Source organism: Salmo salar, chromosome 26 (genome assembly GCF_965601325.2).
Source record: "Salmo salar chromosome 26, fSalSal1, whole genome shotgun sequence".
Taxonomy (NCBI): domain Eukaryota; kingdom Metazoa; phylum Chordata; class Actinopteri; order Salmoniformes; family Salmonidae; genus Salmo; species Salmo salar.
In genome coordinates, this window is record NC_138316.1 from 50,298,890 (window position 1) to 50,317,605 (window position 18,716).

The 18,716-nt window shown below is 50.0% G+C and overlaps 1 protein-coding gene across 16 annotated transcripts in view; it reads right to left on the bottom strand.

The window, feature by feature from the left end:
* The window catches only part of LOC106595038 (putative E3 ubiquitin-protein ligase HERC1), a 242,358-nt gene that overhangs the window by 117,839 nt on the left and 105,803 nt on the right, over positions 1–18,716 (bottom strand). For 15 of the 16 annotated variants that reach the window (XM_082969826.1, XM_082969831.1, XM_082969827.1 and 12 more), the window contains 6 exons: positions 16,700–16,939; positions 15,287–15,370; positions 11,656–11,881; positions 9,420–9,601; positions 6,236–6,399; positions 176–848 (listed from right to left, as the gene is read on the bottom strand). In XM_082969826.1, the coding sequence (XP_082825952.1) occupies positions 176–848; positions 6,236–6,399; positions 9,420–9,601; positions 11,656–11,881; positions 15,287–15,370; positions 16,700–16,939 (1,569 nt within the window). The remainder of the gene's footprint in view (positions 1–175; positions 849–6,235; positions 6,400–9,419; positions 9,602–11,655; positions 11,882–15,286; positions 15,371–16,699; positions 16,940–18,716) is intronic. The other variant, XM_082969834.1, reaches the window with a different exon arrangement.

Here is an 18,716-nt window from a genome sequence, read left to right on the forward strand (position 1 = left end):
TTTGATTGAACCTGGACCTATTACAGAGTGGGCCGTTAGCAGACACTTTGATTGACTAAACACATTTACAGTATACTTGGGGCCAGAGACATTTTGCGCATTTCTCGGAGAGGTACAATATGATGTGAGAGCACTGCGGGATTCGAACCCACATCCCTGATGAAAGATTACTAACCTTGGGTATGAGCAGCAGCTCAACATACTTGGAGCAGGAGAGCAGGGTGCTGAGGGCCTTCATGGCCCCCAGGTAGAGGTAGGACAGCTGCACCGCATGGATCTCAGACTGACTGGCCCCTGAGGAGGGAGAGCCATCATGGCCCCGGCCCTCATGGCCCTTCCTCCTGTTACCCTCCTGGGGGGTCTGAGGAGCAGGGGAGAGGGTCTCTGGTCCTCCTCCACCCTGGTGTTGGGTGTCCAAGGCGCAGGAGGAGATCTCGCTCTCTGATTTGGAGTTGGGCACCGAGTGGGCTTTGACCTCGTCCAGGCTGTGTGACACTCTCAGATCAGAGGTTGTCGTCGTGGTGACGGTCCCCGTTGTTGTTGTGTCTTTGGGGTCTGGGGAGACCCTGTGTTGGTGGCTCTGCTCTGTGTCACTCGGTTTGTTGTTGATGTCGTCGTTTGTCGTGGCGGTCGTCGTCGTTGTATCGTGACCTCCGTTGCTACGGTGTCTCTTCTCGTGGCGCCGGGCGCTCAGCTTCCCAGCGTCCTCGTGGATGGAGGTGAGATAGGTGAGGTCGAGGAGTAGGGAAGCGGTGAGGCCTCGGAAGCGTGCCACGTCAAAGGGCAGCGGCTCGCAGGGCTCCAGGTTGTACAGGGGAGTGTCACTAGGCGACCAGAAAGTTGGGAAGCTTTAATGAAGAACCAGAAGTGGAGGAACACAAGGAAACACAGAGTAAGGGAAAGAAGGAGAGGAAGAGAGGAAGAATGCAAGACATGGTAGAGGAGTGGAGGATGGATGGGGGATGGATGGTAGTGTGGGGGATGGATGGATGGCTGGCTGGGGGATGGATGGATGGCGGGGGATGGATGGACGGCTGTGGAGGGATGGTAGTCTGGGGGAGGGAGGGAGGGTAGTCTGGGGGAGGGAGGGATGGCTGGGGAGGGATGGTAGTCTGGGGGAGGGATGGATGGATGGTAGTCTGGGGGAGGGATGGATGGATGGTAGTCTGGGGGAGGGAGGGACGGTAGTCTGGGGGAGGGAGGGACGGTAGTCTGGGGGAGGGAGGGATGGTAGTCTGGGGGGGGAGGGGATGGTAGTCTGGGGGAGGGATGGATGGATGGTAGTCTGGGGGGGGAGGGCGGAGCTGGGGGGGGGGGCGGAGCTGGGGGGGGGGATGGTAGTCTGGGGGAGGGAGGGACGGTAGTCTGGGGGAGGGAGGGACGGTAGTCTGGGGGAGGGAGGGATGGTAGTGTGGGGGAGGGAGGGACGGTAGTCTGGGGGAGGGAGGGATGGTAGTGTGGGGGAGGGAGGGATGGTAGTCTGGGGGAGGGAGGGATGGTAGTCTGGGGGAGGGAGGGATGGTAGTCTGGGGGAGGGATGGATGGTAGTGTGGGGAGGGATGGATGGTAGTGTGGGGAGGGATGGATGGTAGTCTGGGGGAGGGAGGGATGGTAGTCTGGGGGAGGGATGGATGGTAGTGTGGGGGAGGGAGGGATGGTAGTCTGGGGGAGGGAGGGATGGTAGTCTGGGGGAGGGAGGGATGGTAGTCTGGGGGAGGGAGGGATGGTAGTCTGGGGGAGGGAGGGATGGTAGTCTGGGGGAGGGATGGATGGTAGTCTGGGGGAGGGATGGATGGTAGTGTGGGGAGGGATGGATGGTAGTCTGGGGGAGGGAGGGATGGTAGTCTGGGGGAGGGATGGATGGTAGTGTGGGGGAGGGAGGGATGGTAGTCTGGGGGAGGGATGGATGGTAGTCTGGGGGAGGGAGGGACGGTAGTCTGGGGGAGGGAGGGACGGTAGTCTGGGGGAGGGATGGATGGTAGTCTGGGGGAGGGATGGATGGTAGTGTGGGGGAGGGAGGGATGGTAGTCTGGGGGAGGGATGGATGGTAGTCTGGGGGAGGGAGGGATGGTAGTCTGGGGGAGGGAGGGATGGTAGTCTGGGGGAGGGAGGGATGGTAGTCTGGGGGAGGGAGGGATGGTAGTCTGGGGGAGGGATGGATGGTAGTGTGGGGGAGGGAGGGATGGTAGTCTGGGGGAGGGATGGATGGTAGTGTGGGGAGGGATGGATGGTAGTCTGGGGGAGGGAGGGATGGTAGTCTGGGGGAGGGATGGATGGTAGTGTGGGGGAGGGAGGGATGGTAGTCTGGGGGAGGGAGGGATGGTAGTCTGGGGGAGGGAGGGATGGTAGTCTGGGGGATGGAGGTAGTCTGGGGGATGGAGGTAGTCTGGGGGAGGGAGGGACGGTAGTCTGGGGGAGGGAGGGACGGTAGTCTGGGGGAGGGATGGACGGTAGTCTGGGGGAGGGATGGATGGTAGTCTGGGGGAGGGAGGGGCAGAGTCTGGGGGAGGGAGGGATGGTAGTCTGGGGGAGGGATGGATGGTAGTGTGGGGAGGGATGGATGGTAGTCTGGGGGAGGGAGGGATGGTAGTCTGGGGGAGGGATGGATGGTAGTGTGGGGGAGGGAGGGATGGTAGTCTGGGGGAGGGAGGGATGGTAGTCTGGGGGAGGGAGGGATGGTAGTCTGGGGAGGGATGGATGGTAGTCTGGGGAGGGATGGATGGTAGTCTGGGGGAGGGAGGGATGGTAGTCTGGGGGAGGGATGGATGGTAGTGTGGGGAGGGATGGATGGTAGTCTGGGGGAGGGAGGCATGGTAGTCTGGGGGAGGGATGGATGGTAGTGTGGGGGAGGGATGGTAGTCTGGGGGAGGGAGGGATGGTAGTCTGGGGGAGGGATGGATGGTAGTGTGGGGAGGGATGGATGGTAGTCTGGGGGAGGGAGGGATGGTAGTCTGAGGGAGGGAGGGATGGTAGTCTGGGGGAGGGATGGATGTAGTCTGGGGGAGGGAGGGATGGTAGTCTGAGGGAGGGATGGATGGTAGTGTGGGGGAGGGATGGTAGTCTGGGGGAGGGAGGGATGGTAGTCTGGGGGAGGGAGGGATGGTAGTCTGGGGGAGGGAGGGATGGTAGTCTGGGGGAGGGATGGATGGTAGTGTGGGGAGGGAGGGATGGTAGTCTGGGGAGGGATGGATGGTAGTCTGGGGGATGGAGGTAGTCTGGGGGAGGGATGGATGGTAGTCTGGGGGAGGGATGGTAGTCTGGGGGAGGGAGGGATGGTAGTCTGGGGAGGGAGGGATGGTAGTCTGGGGGAGGGAGGGATGGTAGTCTGGGGGATGGAGGTAGTCTGGGGGAGGGATGGATGGTAGTCTGGGGGAGGGAGGGATGGTAGTCTGGGGGAGGGATGGATGGTAGTCTGGGGGAGGGATGGATGGTAGTCTGGGGGATGGAGGTAGTCTGGGGGAGGGATGGATGGTAGTCTGGGGGAGGGATGGATGGTAGTCTGGGGGAGAGATGGATGGTAGTTTGGGGGAGGGATGGATGGTAGTCTGGGGGAGGGATGGATGGTAGTCTGGGGAGGGATGGATGGTAGTCTGGGGGAGGGATGGATGGATGGTAGTCTGGGGGAGGGATGGTAGTCTGGGGGAGGGAGGGACGGTAGTCGGTGATGGATGGATGGTAGTCTGGGGGATGGATGGATGGTAGTCTGGGGGATGGATGGATGGTAGTCTGGGGGAGGGAGGGACGGTAGTCGGTGATGGATGGATGGTAGTCGGTGATGGATGGATGGTAGTCTGGGGGAGGGATGGATGGTAGTCGGTGATGGATGGATGGTAGTCTGGGGGATGGATGGATGGTAGTCTGGGGGATGGATGGATGGTAGTCTGGGGGATGGTAGTCTGGGGGATGGATGGATGGTAGTCTGGGGGATGGATGGTAGTCTGCCCTGGGTGCCAGTCTGTTTCTACTCTCTTGCCATCTCCTTATGGAATTGTCACGTCAATGTTTGGCTTGACAATGACACCGAAGGAGTTTGCCTTGCATAAACAGATCTGGGACCAGGCTAGGTGGATGGGTGGAGGAGGGCTGGCGATACACAATGGTACCATGCAGAGAAGGGACCAGTCAATGGATGAGTCAATAGGTTATGTACGGGATATGGATGATGGTGGATACGTCATTGGGAGGATAATGGATGACTATATAGGAGGTATTAATGGTAGTGGATGAGGGTGGTTAGAAGCATGGGGTGGGTAGTTATGGAGGAAAGTACTGAAACAGGGCTAAGTGATTGAGTTTTACAGCATATTTATGAGAACATAGCCAGTCAATACAGTCAGTGCAGCCAGTGTAGATACTATCAAACAGACAGTGTAGATACTATCAGCCAGTGTAGACACTATCAGCCAGTGTAGATACTATCTATCAGCCAGTGTAGATATTATCTATCAGCCAGGGTAGATACTATCTATCAGCCAGTGTAGATACTATCAAACAGCCAGTGTAGATACTATCAAACAGCCAGTGTAGATACTATCAGCCAGTGTAGATACTATCAGCCAGTGTAGATACTATCAGCCAGTGTAGATAGATACTATCTATCAGCCAGTGTAGATACTATCAGCCAGGGTAGATACTATCTAACAGACAGTGTAGATAGATAGTATCTACACTGGCTGATAAATAGTATCTACACTGTCTGTTAGATAGTATCTACCCTGGCTGATAGTATCTACACTGGCTGATAAATAGTATCTACACGGTCTGTTAGATAGTATCTACCCTGGCTGATAGTATCTACACTGGCTGATAAATAGTATCTACACTGTCTGTTAGATAGTATCTACCCTGGCTGATAGTATCTACACTGGCTGATAAATAGTATCTACACGGTCTGTTAGTATCTACACTGGCTGATAGATACTAACAGACCGTGTAGATAGTATCTACACTGGCTGATAAATAGTATCAGCCAGTGTAGAAACTATCAGCCAGTGTAGATACTATCTATCAGCCAGGGTACCTATTCAGCTAAATCTCCTTGGATATAAAGCTGAATCCTCCTTCTCCTGAAATGAATGTATTAAGACGATTGTGACGGTTATTGTTGAGGGGGATCATGGTTATTGTTGAGGGGGATCATGGTTATTGTTGAGGGGGATCATGGTTATTGTTGAGGGGGGGGATCATGGTTATTGTTGAGGGGGGGGATCATGGTTATTGTTGAGGGGGGGGATCATGGTTATTGTTGAGGGGGGGGATCATGGTTATTGTTGAGGGGGGATCATGGTTATTGTTGAGGGGGGGGATCATGGTTATTGTTGAGGGGGGAGGATCATGGTTATTGTTGAGGGGGGGATCATGGTTATTGTTGAGGGGGGATCATGGTTATTGTTGAGGGGGGGGATCATGGTTATTGTTGAGGGGGATCATGGTTATTGTTGAGGGGGATCATGGTTATTGTTGAGGGGGGGGATCATGGTTATTGTTGAGGGGGGGATCATGGTTATTGTTGAGGGGGGATCATGGTTATTGTTGAGGGGGGGGATCATGGTTATTGTTGAGGGGGGAGGATCATGGTTATTGTTGAGGGGGGATCATGGTTATTGTTGAGGGGGGATCATGGTTATTGTTGAGGGGGGTGTCATGGTTATTGTTGAGGGGGGATCATGGTTATTGTTGAGGGGGGATCATGGTTATTGTTGAGGGGGGATCATGGTTATTGTTGAGGGGGGATCATGGTTATTGTTGAGGGGGGGGATCATGGTTATTGTTGAGGGGGGGATCATGGTTATTGTTGAGGGGGGGGGATCATGGTTATTGTTGAGGGGGGATCATGGTTATTGTTGAGGGGGGGGATCATGGTTATTGTTGAGGGGGGGATCATGGTTATTGTTGAGGGGGGGGGTCATGGTTATTGTTGAGGGGGGATCATGGTTATTGTTGAGGGGGGATCATGGTTATTGTTGAGGGGGGATCATGGTTATTGTTGAGGGGGGGATCATGGTTATTGTTGAGGGGGGGAGGATCATGGTTATTGTCCATAATTGTTGGTGAAACGATTATACTATAATTAGATCAGTTTCTATCAATACCTTAGCCTGGTCTCAGATCAGATTCTGCTCTTACCCATTTCCCTTGCCATTGTCAAGCCAAGAGAATTCCATTAGACAAGAGAGCACAAACAGATCTGAGACCAGGCTACCAAGACCTTCAGGGTCAACTATAATGTTAATACCTGATGGTGATCTCAGCCTCGTCCCACTGCACCTTGGCTGAGGTGCTCCCCTCCTTCACCACGCCCAGTAGAGTAGCATGACGACCGGTCTGTTTGTGCACACAGCGCCCCCCAACACGCAGCCCTGCGTCTGCACCCCCCATCACCGCCAGCACAGGCCACACCTAAGAGTTCAACATGAAACGCCTTCAGAACAGACAGCGACCTCTGAAACAGCAACTGCTGCTCCACTTCACAATGAGCAACGGGCTACTGAGAAATATTACACGGAAATTACACAGATAGTAACTGTATCAATATAAATATCCTGATGTTACATGGTGCGGTGTGTCAAGGTGTGGTGTGTCAAGGTGTGGTGTGTCGTGGTGTGTCATGGTGTGGTGTGTCAAGGTGTGGTGTGTCGTGGTGTGTCATGGTGTGGTGTGTCAAGGTGTGGTGTGTCAAGGTGCGGTGTGTCATGGTGCGGTGTGTCAAGGTGTGGTGTGTCATGGTGTGTCAAGGTGTGGTGTGTCAAGGTGCGGTGTGTCAAGGTGTGGTGTGTCATGGTGTGTCATGGTGTGTCATGGTGTGTCAAGGTGTGGTGTGTCAAGGTGCGGTGTGTCAAGGTGCGGTGTGTCAAGTTGTGGTGTGTCATGGTGTGGTGTGTCAAGGTGTGGTGTGTCGTGGTGGTGTCAAGGTGCGGTGTGTCAAGGTGCGGTGTGTCAAGGTGTGGTGTGTCAAGGTGTGGTGTGTCGTGGTGTGTCATGGTGTGGTGTGTCATGGTGTGGTGTGTCGTGGTGTGGTGTGTCATGGTGTGGTGTGTCAAGGTGTGGTGTGTCAAGGTGTGGTGTGTCGTGGTGTGTCATGGTGTGGTGTGTCAAGGTGTGGTGTGTCGTGGTGGTGTCAAGGTGCGGTGTGTCAAGGTGTGGTGTGTCATGGTGCGGTGTGTCATGGTGCGGTGTGTCATGGTGCGGTGTGTCGTGGTGGTGTAAAGGTGTGGTGTGTCAAGGTGTGGTGTGTCGTGGTGGTGTCAAGGTGTGGTGTGTCAAGGTGTGGTGTGTCATGGTGCGGTGTGTCATGGTGCGGTGTGTCATGGTGCGGTGTGTCATGGTGCGGTGTGTCAAGGTGCGGTGTGTCAAGGTGTGGTGTCAAGGTGTGGTGTGTCAAGGTGTGGTGTGTCAAGGTGCGGTGTGTCAAGGTGCGGTGTGTCAAGGTGCGGTGTGTCAAGGTGTGTCAAGGTGCGGTGTGTCATGGTGCGGTGTGTCATGGTGCGGTGTGTCAAGGTGCGGTGTGTCAAGGTGTGGTGTGTCAAGGTGTGGTGTGTCAAGGTGTGGTGTGTCAAGGTGTGTCAGGTGTGGTGTGTCAAGGTGCGGTGTGTCATGGTGTGTCAAGGTGTGGTGTGTCAAGGTGCGGTGTGTCAAGGTGTGGTGTGTCAAGGTGCGGTGTGTCAAGGTGCGGTGTGTCATGGTGTGTCAAGGTGTGGTGTGTCATGGTGCGGTGTGTCATGGTGCGGTGTGTCGTGGTGTGTCAAGGTGCGGTGTGTCAAGGTGCGGTGTGTCATGGTGTGGTGTGTCATGGTGTGTCAAGGTGTTGTCAAGTGTTTCTTGCAAATACATTTTAACCTCTCTAGGGTAGGGGGCAGTATTTCCACATCCGGATAAAAAAACGTACCCGATTTAATCTGGTTATTACTACTGCCCAAAAACTAGAATATGCATATAATTGTTTGATTTGGATAGAAAAACCCTAAAGTTTCTAAAACTGTTTGAATGGTGTCTGTGAGTATAACAGAACTCATATGGCAGGCCAAAACCTGAGAAGATTCTGTACAGGAAGTACCCTCTCTGACCATTTCTTGGCCTTCTATACCCTCTTTATTGAAAATAGAGGATCTCTGCTGTAACGTCACACTTCCTACGGCTCCCATAGGCTCTCAGAAGGCGGCAGAACGTTGAATGATGACTTTGCGGCCCCTGGCTGAAAAACAGTAGCGCATTTGGATAGTGGTCGATCTGAGAACAATGAGACGGGTGCGCGCGTGCGCTTGTGCACGTGAAGAGTCCATTTTACATTTTCAGTCTTTGAACGAAAAAGACGTCTCCCGGTCGGAATATTATCGCTATTTTACGAGAAAAATCGCATAAAAATTGATTTTAAACGGCGTTTGACATGCTTCGAAGTACGGTAATGGAATATTTTGAATTTTTTTGTCACGATACGCGTCCGCGCGTCACCGTTCGGATAGTGTCTTGAACGCAAGAACAAAACAGGATATTTGAACATAACTATGGATTATTTTGAACCAAAACAACATTTGTGGATGAAGTAGAAGTCCTGGGAGTGCATTCTGACGAAGAACAGCAAAGGTAATCCAATTTTTCTTATAGTAATTCTGAGTTTAGTGAACGCCAAACTTGGTGGGTGTCAAATTAGCTAGCCCGTGATGGCGAGCTATCTACTCAGAATATTGCAAAATGTGCTTTTGCCGAAAAGCTATTTTAAAATCTGACACCTCGATTCCATAAAGGTGTTCTGTATCTATAATTCTTTAAATAATTGTTATGTTTTTTGTGAACGTTTATCATGAGTAATTTAGTAAATTCACCGGACGTTTTCGGTATGTTTGCTAGTTCTGAACGTCACATGCTAATGTAAAAAGCTGGTTTTTGATATAAATATGAACTTGATTGAACAAAACATGCATGTATTGTATAACATAATGTCCTAGGATTGTCATCTGATGAAGATCATCAAAGGTTAGTGCTGCATTTAGCTGTGGTTTGGGTTTATGTGACATTATATGCTAGCTTGAAAAATGGGTGTGTGATTATTTCTGGCTGGGTACTCTCCTGACATAATCTGTTTTGCTTTCGTTGTAAAGCCTTTTTGAAATCGGACAATGTGGTTAGATAAAGGAGAGTCTTGTCTTTAAAATGGTGTAAAATAGTCATATGTTTCAGGAATTGAAGTAATAGCATTTCTAAGGTATTTGAATATCGCGCCACTCGATTCCACTGGCTGTTGACTAGGTGGGACGATTTCGTCCCACATACCCTAGAGAGGTTAAACTATTAGCCTGGGTACCAGTATGTTTGTGCTAACATTCCACACTCATGCCAAAAACATTGTGTAATAATATCAAAAACAGAATGGTACCCAGGCTAATAAAGACTGATAATCACAACAAAACCTCAGATATACAGACCTCTGTACAGAGGGTCCTGAGGTGGTGGTCAGAGAGATCCCCCAGGCCTCCATGCCCCTGGCGGCTCCCGTGTCCCGGCCGGCCCCTCTCCTCCTCCCCTCTCTGGGGGTCCCTGGACGTGTCCCTCTGGGCATCATGCTCCTCTCTGCTCTGCACCGAACGACTCTTCTTTAACCTCTGACCTGATGTGTCATATGATGTGTTACTGTACATGTGATGGTGTTGACTGTGGGACTTTTAATATTAACTCACAGAAATTATGATTTAATCAGGCTGGTCAACATGTGGAAAAGTCAGGAAATTCAAATGAAACAACACAAGCCCTAACTGTATCCAATGACAACACAAGCCCTAACTGTATCCAATGACAACACAAGCCCTAACTTTATCCAATGACAACACAAGCCCTAACTTTATCCAATGACAACACAAGCCCTAACTTTATCCAATGAGCAACACAAGCCCTAACTGTATCCAATGACAACACAAGCCCTAACTTTATCCAATGAGCAACACAAGCCCTAACTTTATCCAATGACAACACAAGCCCTAACTTATCCAATGACAACACAAGCCCTAACTTTATCCAATGACAACACAAGCCCTAACTGTATCCAATGACAACACAAGCCCTAACTGTATCCAATGACAACACAAGCCCTAACTTTATCCAATGACAACACAAGCCCTAACTTTATCCAATGACAACACAAGCCCTAACTGTATCCAATGACAACACAAGCCCTAACTGTATCCAATGACAACACAAGCCCTAACTTTATCCAATGACAACACAAGCCCTAACTTTATCCAATGACAACACAAGCCCTAACTTTATCCAATGACAACACAAGCCCTAACTTTATCCAATGACAACACAAGCCCTAACTTTATCCAATGACAACACAAGCCCTAACTTTATCCAATGACAACACAAGCCCTAACTTATCCAATGACAACACAAGCCCTAACTTTATCCAATGACAACACAAGCCCTAACTTTATCCAATGACAACACAAGCCCTAACTTTATCCAATGACAACACAAGCCCTAACTTTATCCAATGACAACACAAGCCCTAACTTTATCCAATGACAACACAAGCCCTAACTTTATCCAATGAACAACACAAGCCCTAACTTTATCCAATGACAACACAAGCCCTAACTTTATCCAATGACAACACAAGCCCTAACTTTATCCAATGACAACACAAGCCCTAACTTTATCCAATGACAACACAAGCCCTAACTTTATCCAATGACAACACAAGCCCTAACTTTATCCAATGACAACACAAGCCCTAACTTTATCCAATGACAACACAAGCCCTAACTTTATCCAATGACAACACAAGCCCTAACTTTATCCAATGACAACACAAGCCCTAACTTTATCCAATGACAACACAAGCCCTAACTTTATCCAATGACAACACAAGCCCTAACTTTATCCAATGACAACACAAGCCCTAACTTTATCCAATGACAACACAAGCCCTAACTTTATCCAATGACAACACAAGCCCTAACTTTATCCATGCATTAACAAGGTGTTCCAGAACCAGATGGAACACCTACTACAGGAGCTCTGTTGGTCTACTGTACTTTAAACTGCCTTGGTGACATGACACAAAGCAGACAGTGAAGTACAAATCTCTCCTCAACCTCCCTTCTCTAATGTCCTCTCACCTCCTCAACCTCCCTTCTCTAATGTCCTCTCACCTCCTCTCCTCTCCTAAATCTCCCTTCTCTAATGTCCTCTCACCTCCTCAACCTCCCTTCTCTAATGTCCTCTCACCTCCTCTCCTCTCCTAAATCTCCCTTCTCTAATGTCCTCTCACCTCCTCAACCTCCCTTCTCTAATGTCCTCTCACCTCCTCTCCTCTCCTAAATCTCCCTTCTCTAATGTCCTCTCACCTCCTCAACCTCCCTTCTCTAATGTCCTCTCACCTCCTCTCCTCTCCTAAATCTCCCTTCTCTAATGTCCTCTCCTCTCCTCAATCTCCCTTCTCTAATGTCCTCTCACCTCCTCTCCTCAACCTCCCTTCTCTAATGTCCTCTCCCCCCTCTCCTCTCTTCCCCCCCTCCTCCTCCTCTCCTCCCCTCTCCTCTACCCCCTCTCCTCTCCTCCTCTCCCCTCCTCCCCTCCTCTCTTCTCCTCCCCTCCTCCCCTCTCCTCTCCTCCCCTCCCCTCCTCTCCTCTCCTCCTCTCCCCCCTCTCCTCTCCCCTCACCTCCTCCTCCAGTAGCGTTGTTTGAGTCTCTGAAGCAGGGTTTGATTTTGTGTAACCTCTCCATCATGATCTTGTTGATGCAGTGTGTCCAGTGGTCCGTGCGGTGCAGGATCCTGATGAGCTGTGTGGTGGCCTCAGCCAGGACTGTGGCCACAGGGCTGCAGATAGGATCACCAGGCAGGAGGTCACGAGGGGTACCCCGCATCTGCATATCACATATCTTTACCTGGAACAGAGAGTTAGGGAGCAGTGAGACAGATCTTTACCTGGAACAGAGAGTTAGGGAGCAGTGAGACAGATCTTTACCTGGAACAGAGAGTTAGGGAGCAGTGAGACAGATCTTTACCTGGAACAGCGAGTTAGGGAGCAGTGAGACACAGATCTTTACCTGGAGCAGAGAGTTAGGGAGCAGTGAGACACAGATCTTTACCTGGAACAGAGAGTTAGGGAGCAGTGAGACACATATCTTTACCTGGAACAGAGAGTTAGGGAGCAGTGAGACAGATCTTTACCTGGAACAGAGTTAGGGAGCAGTGAGACACAGATCTTTACCTGGAACAGAGAGTTAGGGAGCAGTGAGACACATATCTTTACCTGGAACAGAGAGTTAGGGAGCAGTGAGACAGATCTTTACCTGGAACAGAGAGTTAGGGAGCAGTGAGACACAGATCTTTACCTGGAACAGAGTTAGGGAGCAGTGAGACAGATCTTTACCTGGAACAGAGAGTTAGGGAGCAGTGAGACAGATCTTTACCTGGAACAGAGAGTTAGGGAGCAGTGAGACACAGATCTTTACCTGGAACAGAGAGTTAGGGAGCAGTGAGACAGATCTTTACCTGGAACAGAGAGTTAGGGAGCAGTGAGACAGATCTTTACCTGGAACAGAGAGTTAGGGAGCAGTGAGACACAGATCTTTACCTGGAACAGAGAGTTAGGGAGCAGTGAGACAGATCTTTACCTGGAACAGAGAGTTAGGGAGCAGTGAGACAGATCTTTACCTGGAACAGAGAGTTAGGGAGCAGTGAGACACAGATCTTTACCTGGAACAGAGAGTTAGGGAGCAGTGAGACAGATCTTTACCTGGAGACAGAAAGAAAGCTGCAATTTGGCCAGTTGAAAAAAAAATCAAAAATTCAAGGTTACAAACCAAAAGCGGTCTTCTTTTTGATAAACAGATGTTGGATTTAGTTTATTCAGGATGTTCTTTGTAATTTTCTAAATGGATGAATAATTCCACATGGAACAGTGCAAGGTGATGAATCAAGACCACAGCATCTGTTTGGTGAGAAGGCCCCAGGCTTACTAATGTTTTGACGTATTTTCACTGGGGAACTTGTCTATGTTTAGGTGGGTTACAGGCTAGGCTAACTAACTTGTCTATGTTTAGGTGGGTTACAGGCTAGGCTAACTAACTTGTCTATGTTTAGGTGGGTTATAGGCTAGGCTAACTAACCTGTCTATGTTTAGGTGGGTTATAGGCTAGGCTAACTAACGTGTCTATGTTTAGGTGGGTTAGGCCAAACCCTAACCTGGACGACGCCGGGCCAATTGTGCGCCACACCCTATGGGACTCTCAATCACGGCCGGTTGTGATACAGCCCGGAATCGTACCAGGCCGCTGCGCCACTCGGGGGCGCACAAGCAGTTCCCAAAGTAGCAAAAGCTGAAAATAGACGGGACGCAATTATTCCAGAACTGCAGCTCGTTGTTGGAACACATATTTTCCTACTTCCATTTGTCATTCGTCAGGGAATGTAGCATGTGTAATTTGTCATTCGTCATTCATCAGGGAATGTAGCATGTGTAATTTGTCATTCGTCATTCGTCAGGGAATGTAGCATGTGTAATTTGTCATTCGTCAGAGAATGTAGCATGTGTAATTTGTCATTCGTCATTCGTCAGGGAATGTAGCATGTGTAATTTGTCATTCGTCATTCATCAGGGAATGTAGCATGTGTAATTTGTCATTCGTCATTCGTCAGGGAATGTAGCATGTGTAATTTGTCATTCGTCATTCGTCAGGGAATGTAGCGTGTGTAATTTGTCATTCGTCATTCGTCAGAGAATGTAGCATGTGTAATTTGTCATTCGTCATTCATCAGGGAATGTAGCATGTGTAATTTGTCATTCGTCAGGGAATGTAGCATGTGTAATTTGTCATTCATCAGGGAATGTAGCATGTGTAATTTGTCATTCGTCATTCGTCAGGGAATGTAGCATGTGTAATTTGTCATTCGTCATTCGTCAGGGAATGTAGCATGTGTAATTTGTCATTCGTCATTCGTCAGAGAATGTAGCGTGTGTAATTTGTCATTCGTCATTCGTCAGGGAATGTAGCATGTGTAATTTGTCATTCGTCATTCGTCAGGGAATGTAGCGTGTGTAATTTGTCATTCGTCATTCGTCAGGGAATGTAGCGTGTGTAATTTGTCATTCGTCATTCGTCAGGGAATGTAGCATGTGTAATTTGTCATTCGTCATTCGTCAGGGAATGTAGCATGTGTAATTTGTCATTCGTCATTCGTCAGGGAATGTAGCGTGTGTAATTTGTCATTCGTCATTCGTCAGGGAATGTAGCATGTGTAATTCGTCATTCGTCAGGGAATGTAGCATGTGTAATTTGTCATTCGTCATTCGTCAGGGAATGTAGCGTGTGTAATTTGTCATTCGTCATTCGTCAGGGAATGTAGCATGTGTAATTTGTCATTCGTCATTCGTCAGGGAATGTAGCGTGTGTAATTCGTCAGATATGTTTTTATAGTCCTTTATATGTGTCGGCCTAACGGGCTCGTGTGCACACTCAGCACGCGTGTGTAGAGGGAGAGGTCGGAACACAATGGAGTGAAAGAGACACAGAGGGTGAAAGGGAATTTAGGAAGAACAACTGTGTGATGCTTGGCTTGTAGAACCTAGTTAAACCTAGAACCTGGTTTAACTAGGTTCTAGGTTTAACTAGGTTCTATGTTTAACTAGGTTCAATGTTTAACTAGGTTCAATGTTTAACTAGGTTCTAGGTTTAACTAGGTTCAATGTTTAACTAGGTTCAATGTTTAACTAGGTTTAACTAGGTTCTAGGTTTAACTAGGTTCTAGGTTTAACTAGGTTCTATGTTTAACTAGGTTCAATGTTTAACTAGGTTCAATGTTTAACTAGGTTCTAGGTTTAACTAGGTTCAATGTTTAACTAGGTTTAACTAGGTTTAACTAGGTTCTATGTTTAACTAGGTTCAATGTTTAACTAGGTTCAATGTTTAACTAGGTTCTATGTTTAACTAGGTTCAATGTTTAACTAGGTTCTAGGTTTAACTAGGTTCAATGTTTAACTAGGTTCTAGGTTTAACTAGGTTTAACTAGGTTCTAGGTTTAACTAGGTTTAACTAGGTTCTAGGTTTAACTAGGTTCTATGTTTAACTAGGTTCAATGTTTAACTAGGTTCTAGGTTTAACTAGGTTCTAGGTTTAACTAGGTTTAACTAGGTTCTAGGTTTAACTAGGTTTAACTAGGTTCTAGGTTTAACTAGGTTGTATGTTTAACTGGGTTCTAGGTTTAACTAGGTTTAACTAGGTTCTAGGTTTAACTAGGTTGTATGTTTAACTAGGTTCTAGATTCAACTAGGTTCAGCGTTGTCTTACCTTCTCTCCAGGGTTACTGCTGTAGAACATGACACAGGGGTAGAGCTCTGTGGCGTCCACGTCCTCGAAGGCTAACTTGGGCTCCTGTGGAAAACAATAACAGGCTTCTGTAAACATAGCAGAGACTGTCTGAAACATCAGGGACTCTAGAGGGGGGGGGGGGCAATCTGGTGTCTCTAGAGGGGGGGGGGCACTCTGGTGTCTCTAGGGGGGGGGGGCACTCTGGTGTCTCTAGGGGGGGGGGGGCACTCTGGTGTCTCTAGAGGGGGGGGGGGGCACTCTGGTGTCTCTAGAGGGGGGGGGGCACTCTGGTGTCTCTAGAGGGGGGGGGGCACTCTGGTGTCTCTAGAGGGGGGGGGGGCACTCTGGTGTCTCTAGGGGGGGGGGGGCACTCTGGTGTCTCTAGAGGGGGGGGGGCACTCTGGTGTCTCTAGAGGGGGGGGGGCACCCTGGTGTCTCTAGGGGGGGGGGGCACTCTGGTGTCTCTAGAGGGGGGGGGGGGGCACTCTGGTGTCTCTAGGGGGGGGGGGCACTCTGGTGTCTCTAGAGGGGGGGGGGCACTCTGGTGTCTCTAGAGGGGGGGGGGCACTCTGGTGTCTCTAGGGGGGGGGGGCACTCTGGTGTCTCTAGGGGGGGGGGGGCACTCTGGTGTCTCTAGAGGGGGGGGGCACTCTGGTGTCTCTAGAGGGGGGGGGGGCACTCTGGTGTCTCTAGAGGGGGGGGGGGGGCACTCTGGTGTCTCTAGAGGGGGGGGGGCACCCTGGTGTCTCTAGAGGGGGGGGGGCACTCTGGTGTCTCTAGAGGGGGGGGGCACTCTGGTGTCTCTAGAGGGGGGGGGGCACCCTGGTGTCTCTAGAGGGGGGGGGGCACTCTGGTGTCTCTAGAGGGGGGGGGCACTCTGGTGTCTCTAGAGGGGGGGGGGGGGCACTCTGGTGTCTCTAGAGGGGGGGGGCACTCTGGTGTCTCTAGGGGGGGGGGGGCACTCTGTGTCTCTAGAGGGGGGGGGGCACTCTGGTGTCTCTAGAGGGGGGGGGGCACTCTGGTGTCTCTAGGTTTTAGACTGTAAACTGTCAGTCATTGAGGGGACCCTGCTGATAGATATTGATCCCTCCCTCCCTCCCTCCCTCCCTCCCTCCCTCCCTCCCTCCCTCCCTCCATCTATACATCCCTCCCTCCCTCCCTCCATACATCCCTCCCTCCATCTATCATCCCTCCCTCCCTCCCTCTATCTATCATCTATACATCTCTCTCTGTGAGGAGACTGTAATGACTTGTCATCAGACACCATGGGGTTTTAATTGTTTTGGGAAGAGTTTATGGTGTTTATAGTCCGGCTCAAAGGGCCAGTCACGGTGAAAAGCATCTCAGAACTGAGAGGGAAAAGGCCAACAGACAGTAGCTTTATTTTCTGACCTCTCCGTTCTTCCCGAAGGAGATGGTGCGCGCCTCCATGTCCATCACACAGGTGATGTAGTCTCCCTGGGTGAAGGAGGAGAGGGTGAGGGTCTGCTCTCCGTTGTGGTACAGGTTCCCGCTGTAGGCTCGGTACAGCCACATGTCTGACGTGGTGCGGTGGTTGAAGTCATGGACAGGCCAACGAGACACCCCGACACACGTCCCCTCGTTCCCACGGTTCTCCTTCACGATGTAGAACTACAGGTACAAACAAACAGACACAATGTTATGAGATACAGGAAACACATTACATAAGGGACGTGGGGCAGCAGCACGGAAGCTCATTAATGAAGACGCAGCGGCTACAGGTAACTGCTAAAATACAGGAAACACCAACATTAAGTGTGTTAATGGGGCGTTGGGTCTCCACCAGTCAGAACGGCTTCAATACACCTTGTCATAGATTCTACAAGTGTCTGGAACTCTATTGGAGGGATGTGACACCAGTCTTCCACAAGAAACGCCATCATTTGGTGTTTTGTTGATGGTGGAAAACACTGTCTCAGGCTCCACTCCAGAATCTCCCATAAGTGTTCAATTGGGTTGAGATCTGGTGACTGACACACACACACACACACACACACACACACACACACACACACACACACACACACACACACACACACCCCAGAGGCTGGATGACAAGCAGGACGTATGCTCTTCTGACGGCTGACACATGCCATTTCCCCTCAAACATTAGCAACGGGACAGTAGGCGTGTTTTCACATGCCATTTCCCCTCAAACGTTAGCAACGGGACAGTAGGCGTGTTTTCACATGCCATTTCCCCTCAAACGTTAGCAACGGGACAGTAGGCGTGTTTTCACATGCCATTTCCCCTCAAACGTTAGCAACGGGACAGTAGGCGTGTTTTCACATGCCATTTCCCCTCAAACGTTAGCAACGGGACTGTAGGCGTGTTTTCACATGCCATTTCCCCTCAAACATTAGCAACGGGACAGTAGGCGTGTTTTCACATGCCATTTCCCCTCAAACGTTAGCAACGGGACAGTAGGCGTGTTTTCACATGCCATTTCCCCTCAAACATTAGCAACGGGACTGTAGGCGTGTTTTCACATGCCATTCCCCTCAAACGTTAGTAACGGGACAGTAGGCGTGTTTTCACATGCCATTTCCCCTCAAACGTTAGCAACGGGACAGTAGGCGTGTTTTCACATGCCATTTCCCCTCAAACGTTAGCAACGGGACAGTAGGCGTGTTTTCACATGCAATTTCCCCTCAAACATTAGCAACGGGACAGTAGGCGTGTTTTCACATGCCATTTCCCCTCAAACATTAGCAACGGGACAGTAGGCGTGTTTTCACATGCCATTTCACTTCAAACATTAGCAACGGGACAGTAGGCGTGTTTTCACATGCCATTTCCCCTCAAACATTAGCAACGGGACAGTAGGCGTGTTTTCACATGCCATTTCCCCTCAAACATTAGCAACGGGACAGTAGGCGTGTTTTCACATGCCATTTCCCCTCAAACATTAGCAACGGGACAGTAGGCGTGTTTTCACATGCCATTTCCCCTCAAACGTTAGCAAAGGGACACTAGGCGTGTTTTCACATGCCATTTCACCTCAAACGTTAGTAACAAGACAGTAGGCGTGTTTTCACATGCCATTTCCCCTCAAACATTAGCAACGGGACAGTAGGCGTGTTTTCACATTCCATTTCACTTCAAACATTAGCAACGGGACTGTAGGCGTGTTTTCACATGCCATTTCCCCTCAAACATTAGTAACGGGACAGTAGGCCTGTTTTCACATGCCATTTCCCCTCAAACGTTAGTAACAAGACAGTAGGCGTGTTTTCACATGCCATTTCCCCTCAAACATTAGCAACGGGACAGTAGGCGTGTTTTCACATGCCATTTCCCCTCAAACGTTAGCAACGGGACTGTAGGCGTGTTTTCACATGCCATTTCCCCTCAAAAATTAGCAACGGGACAGTAGGCGTGTTTTCAC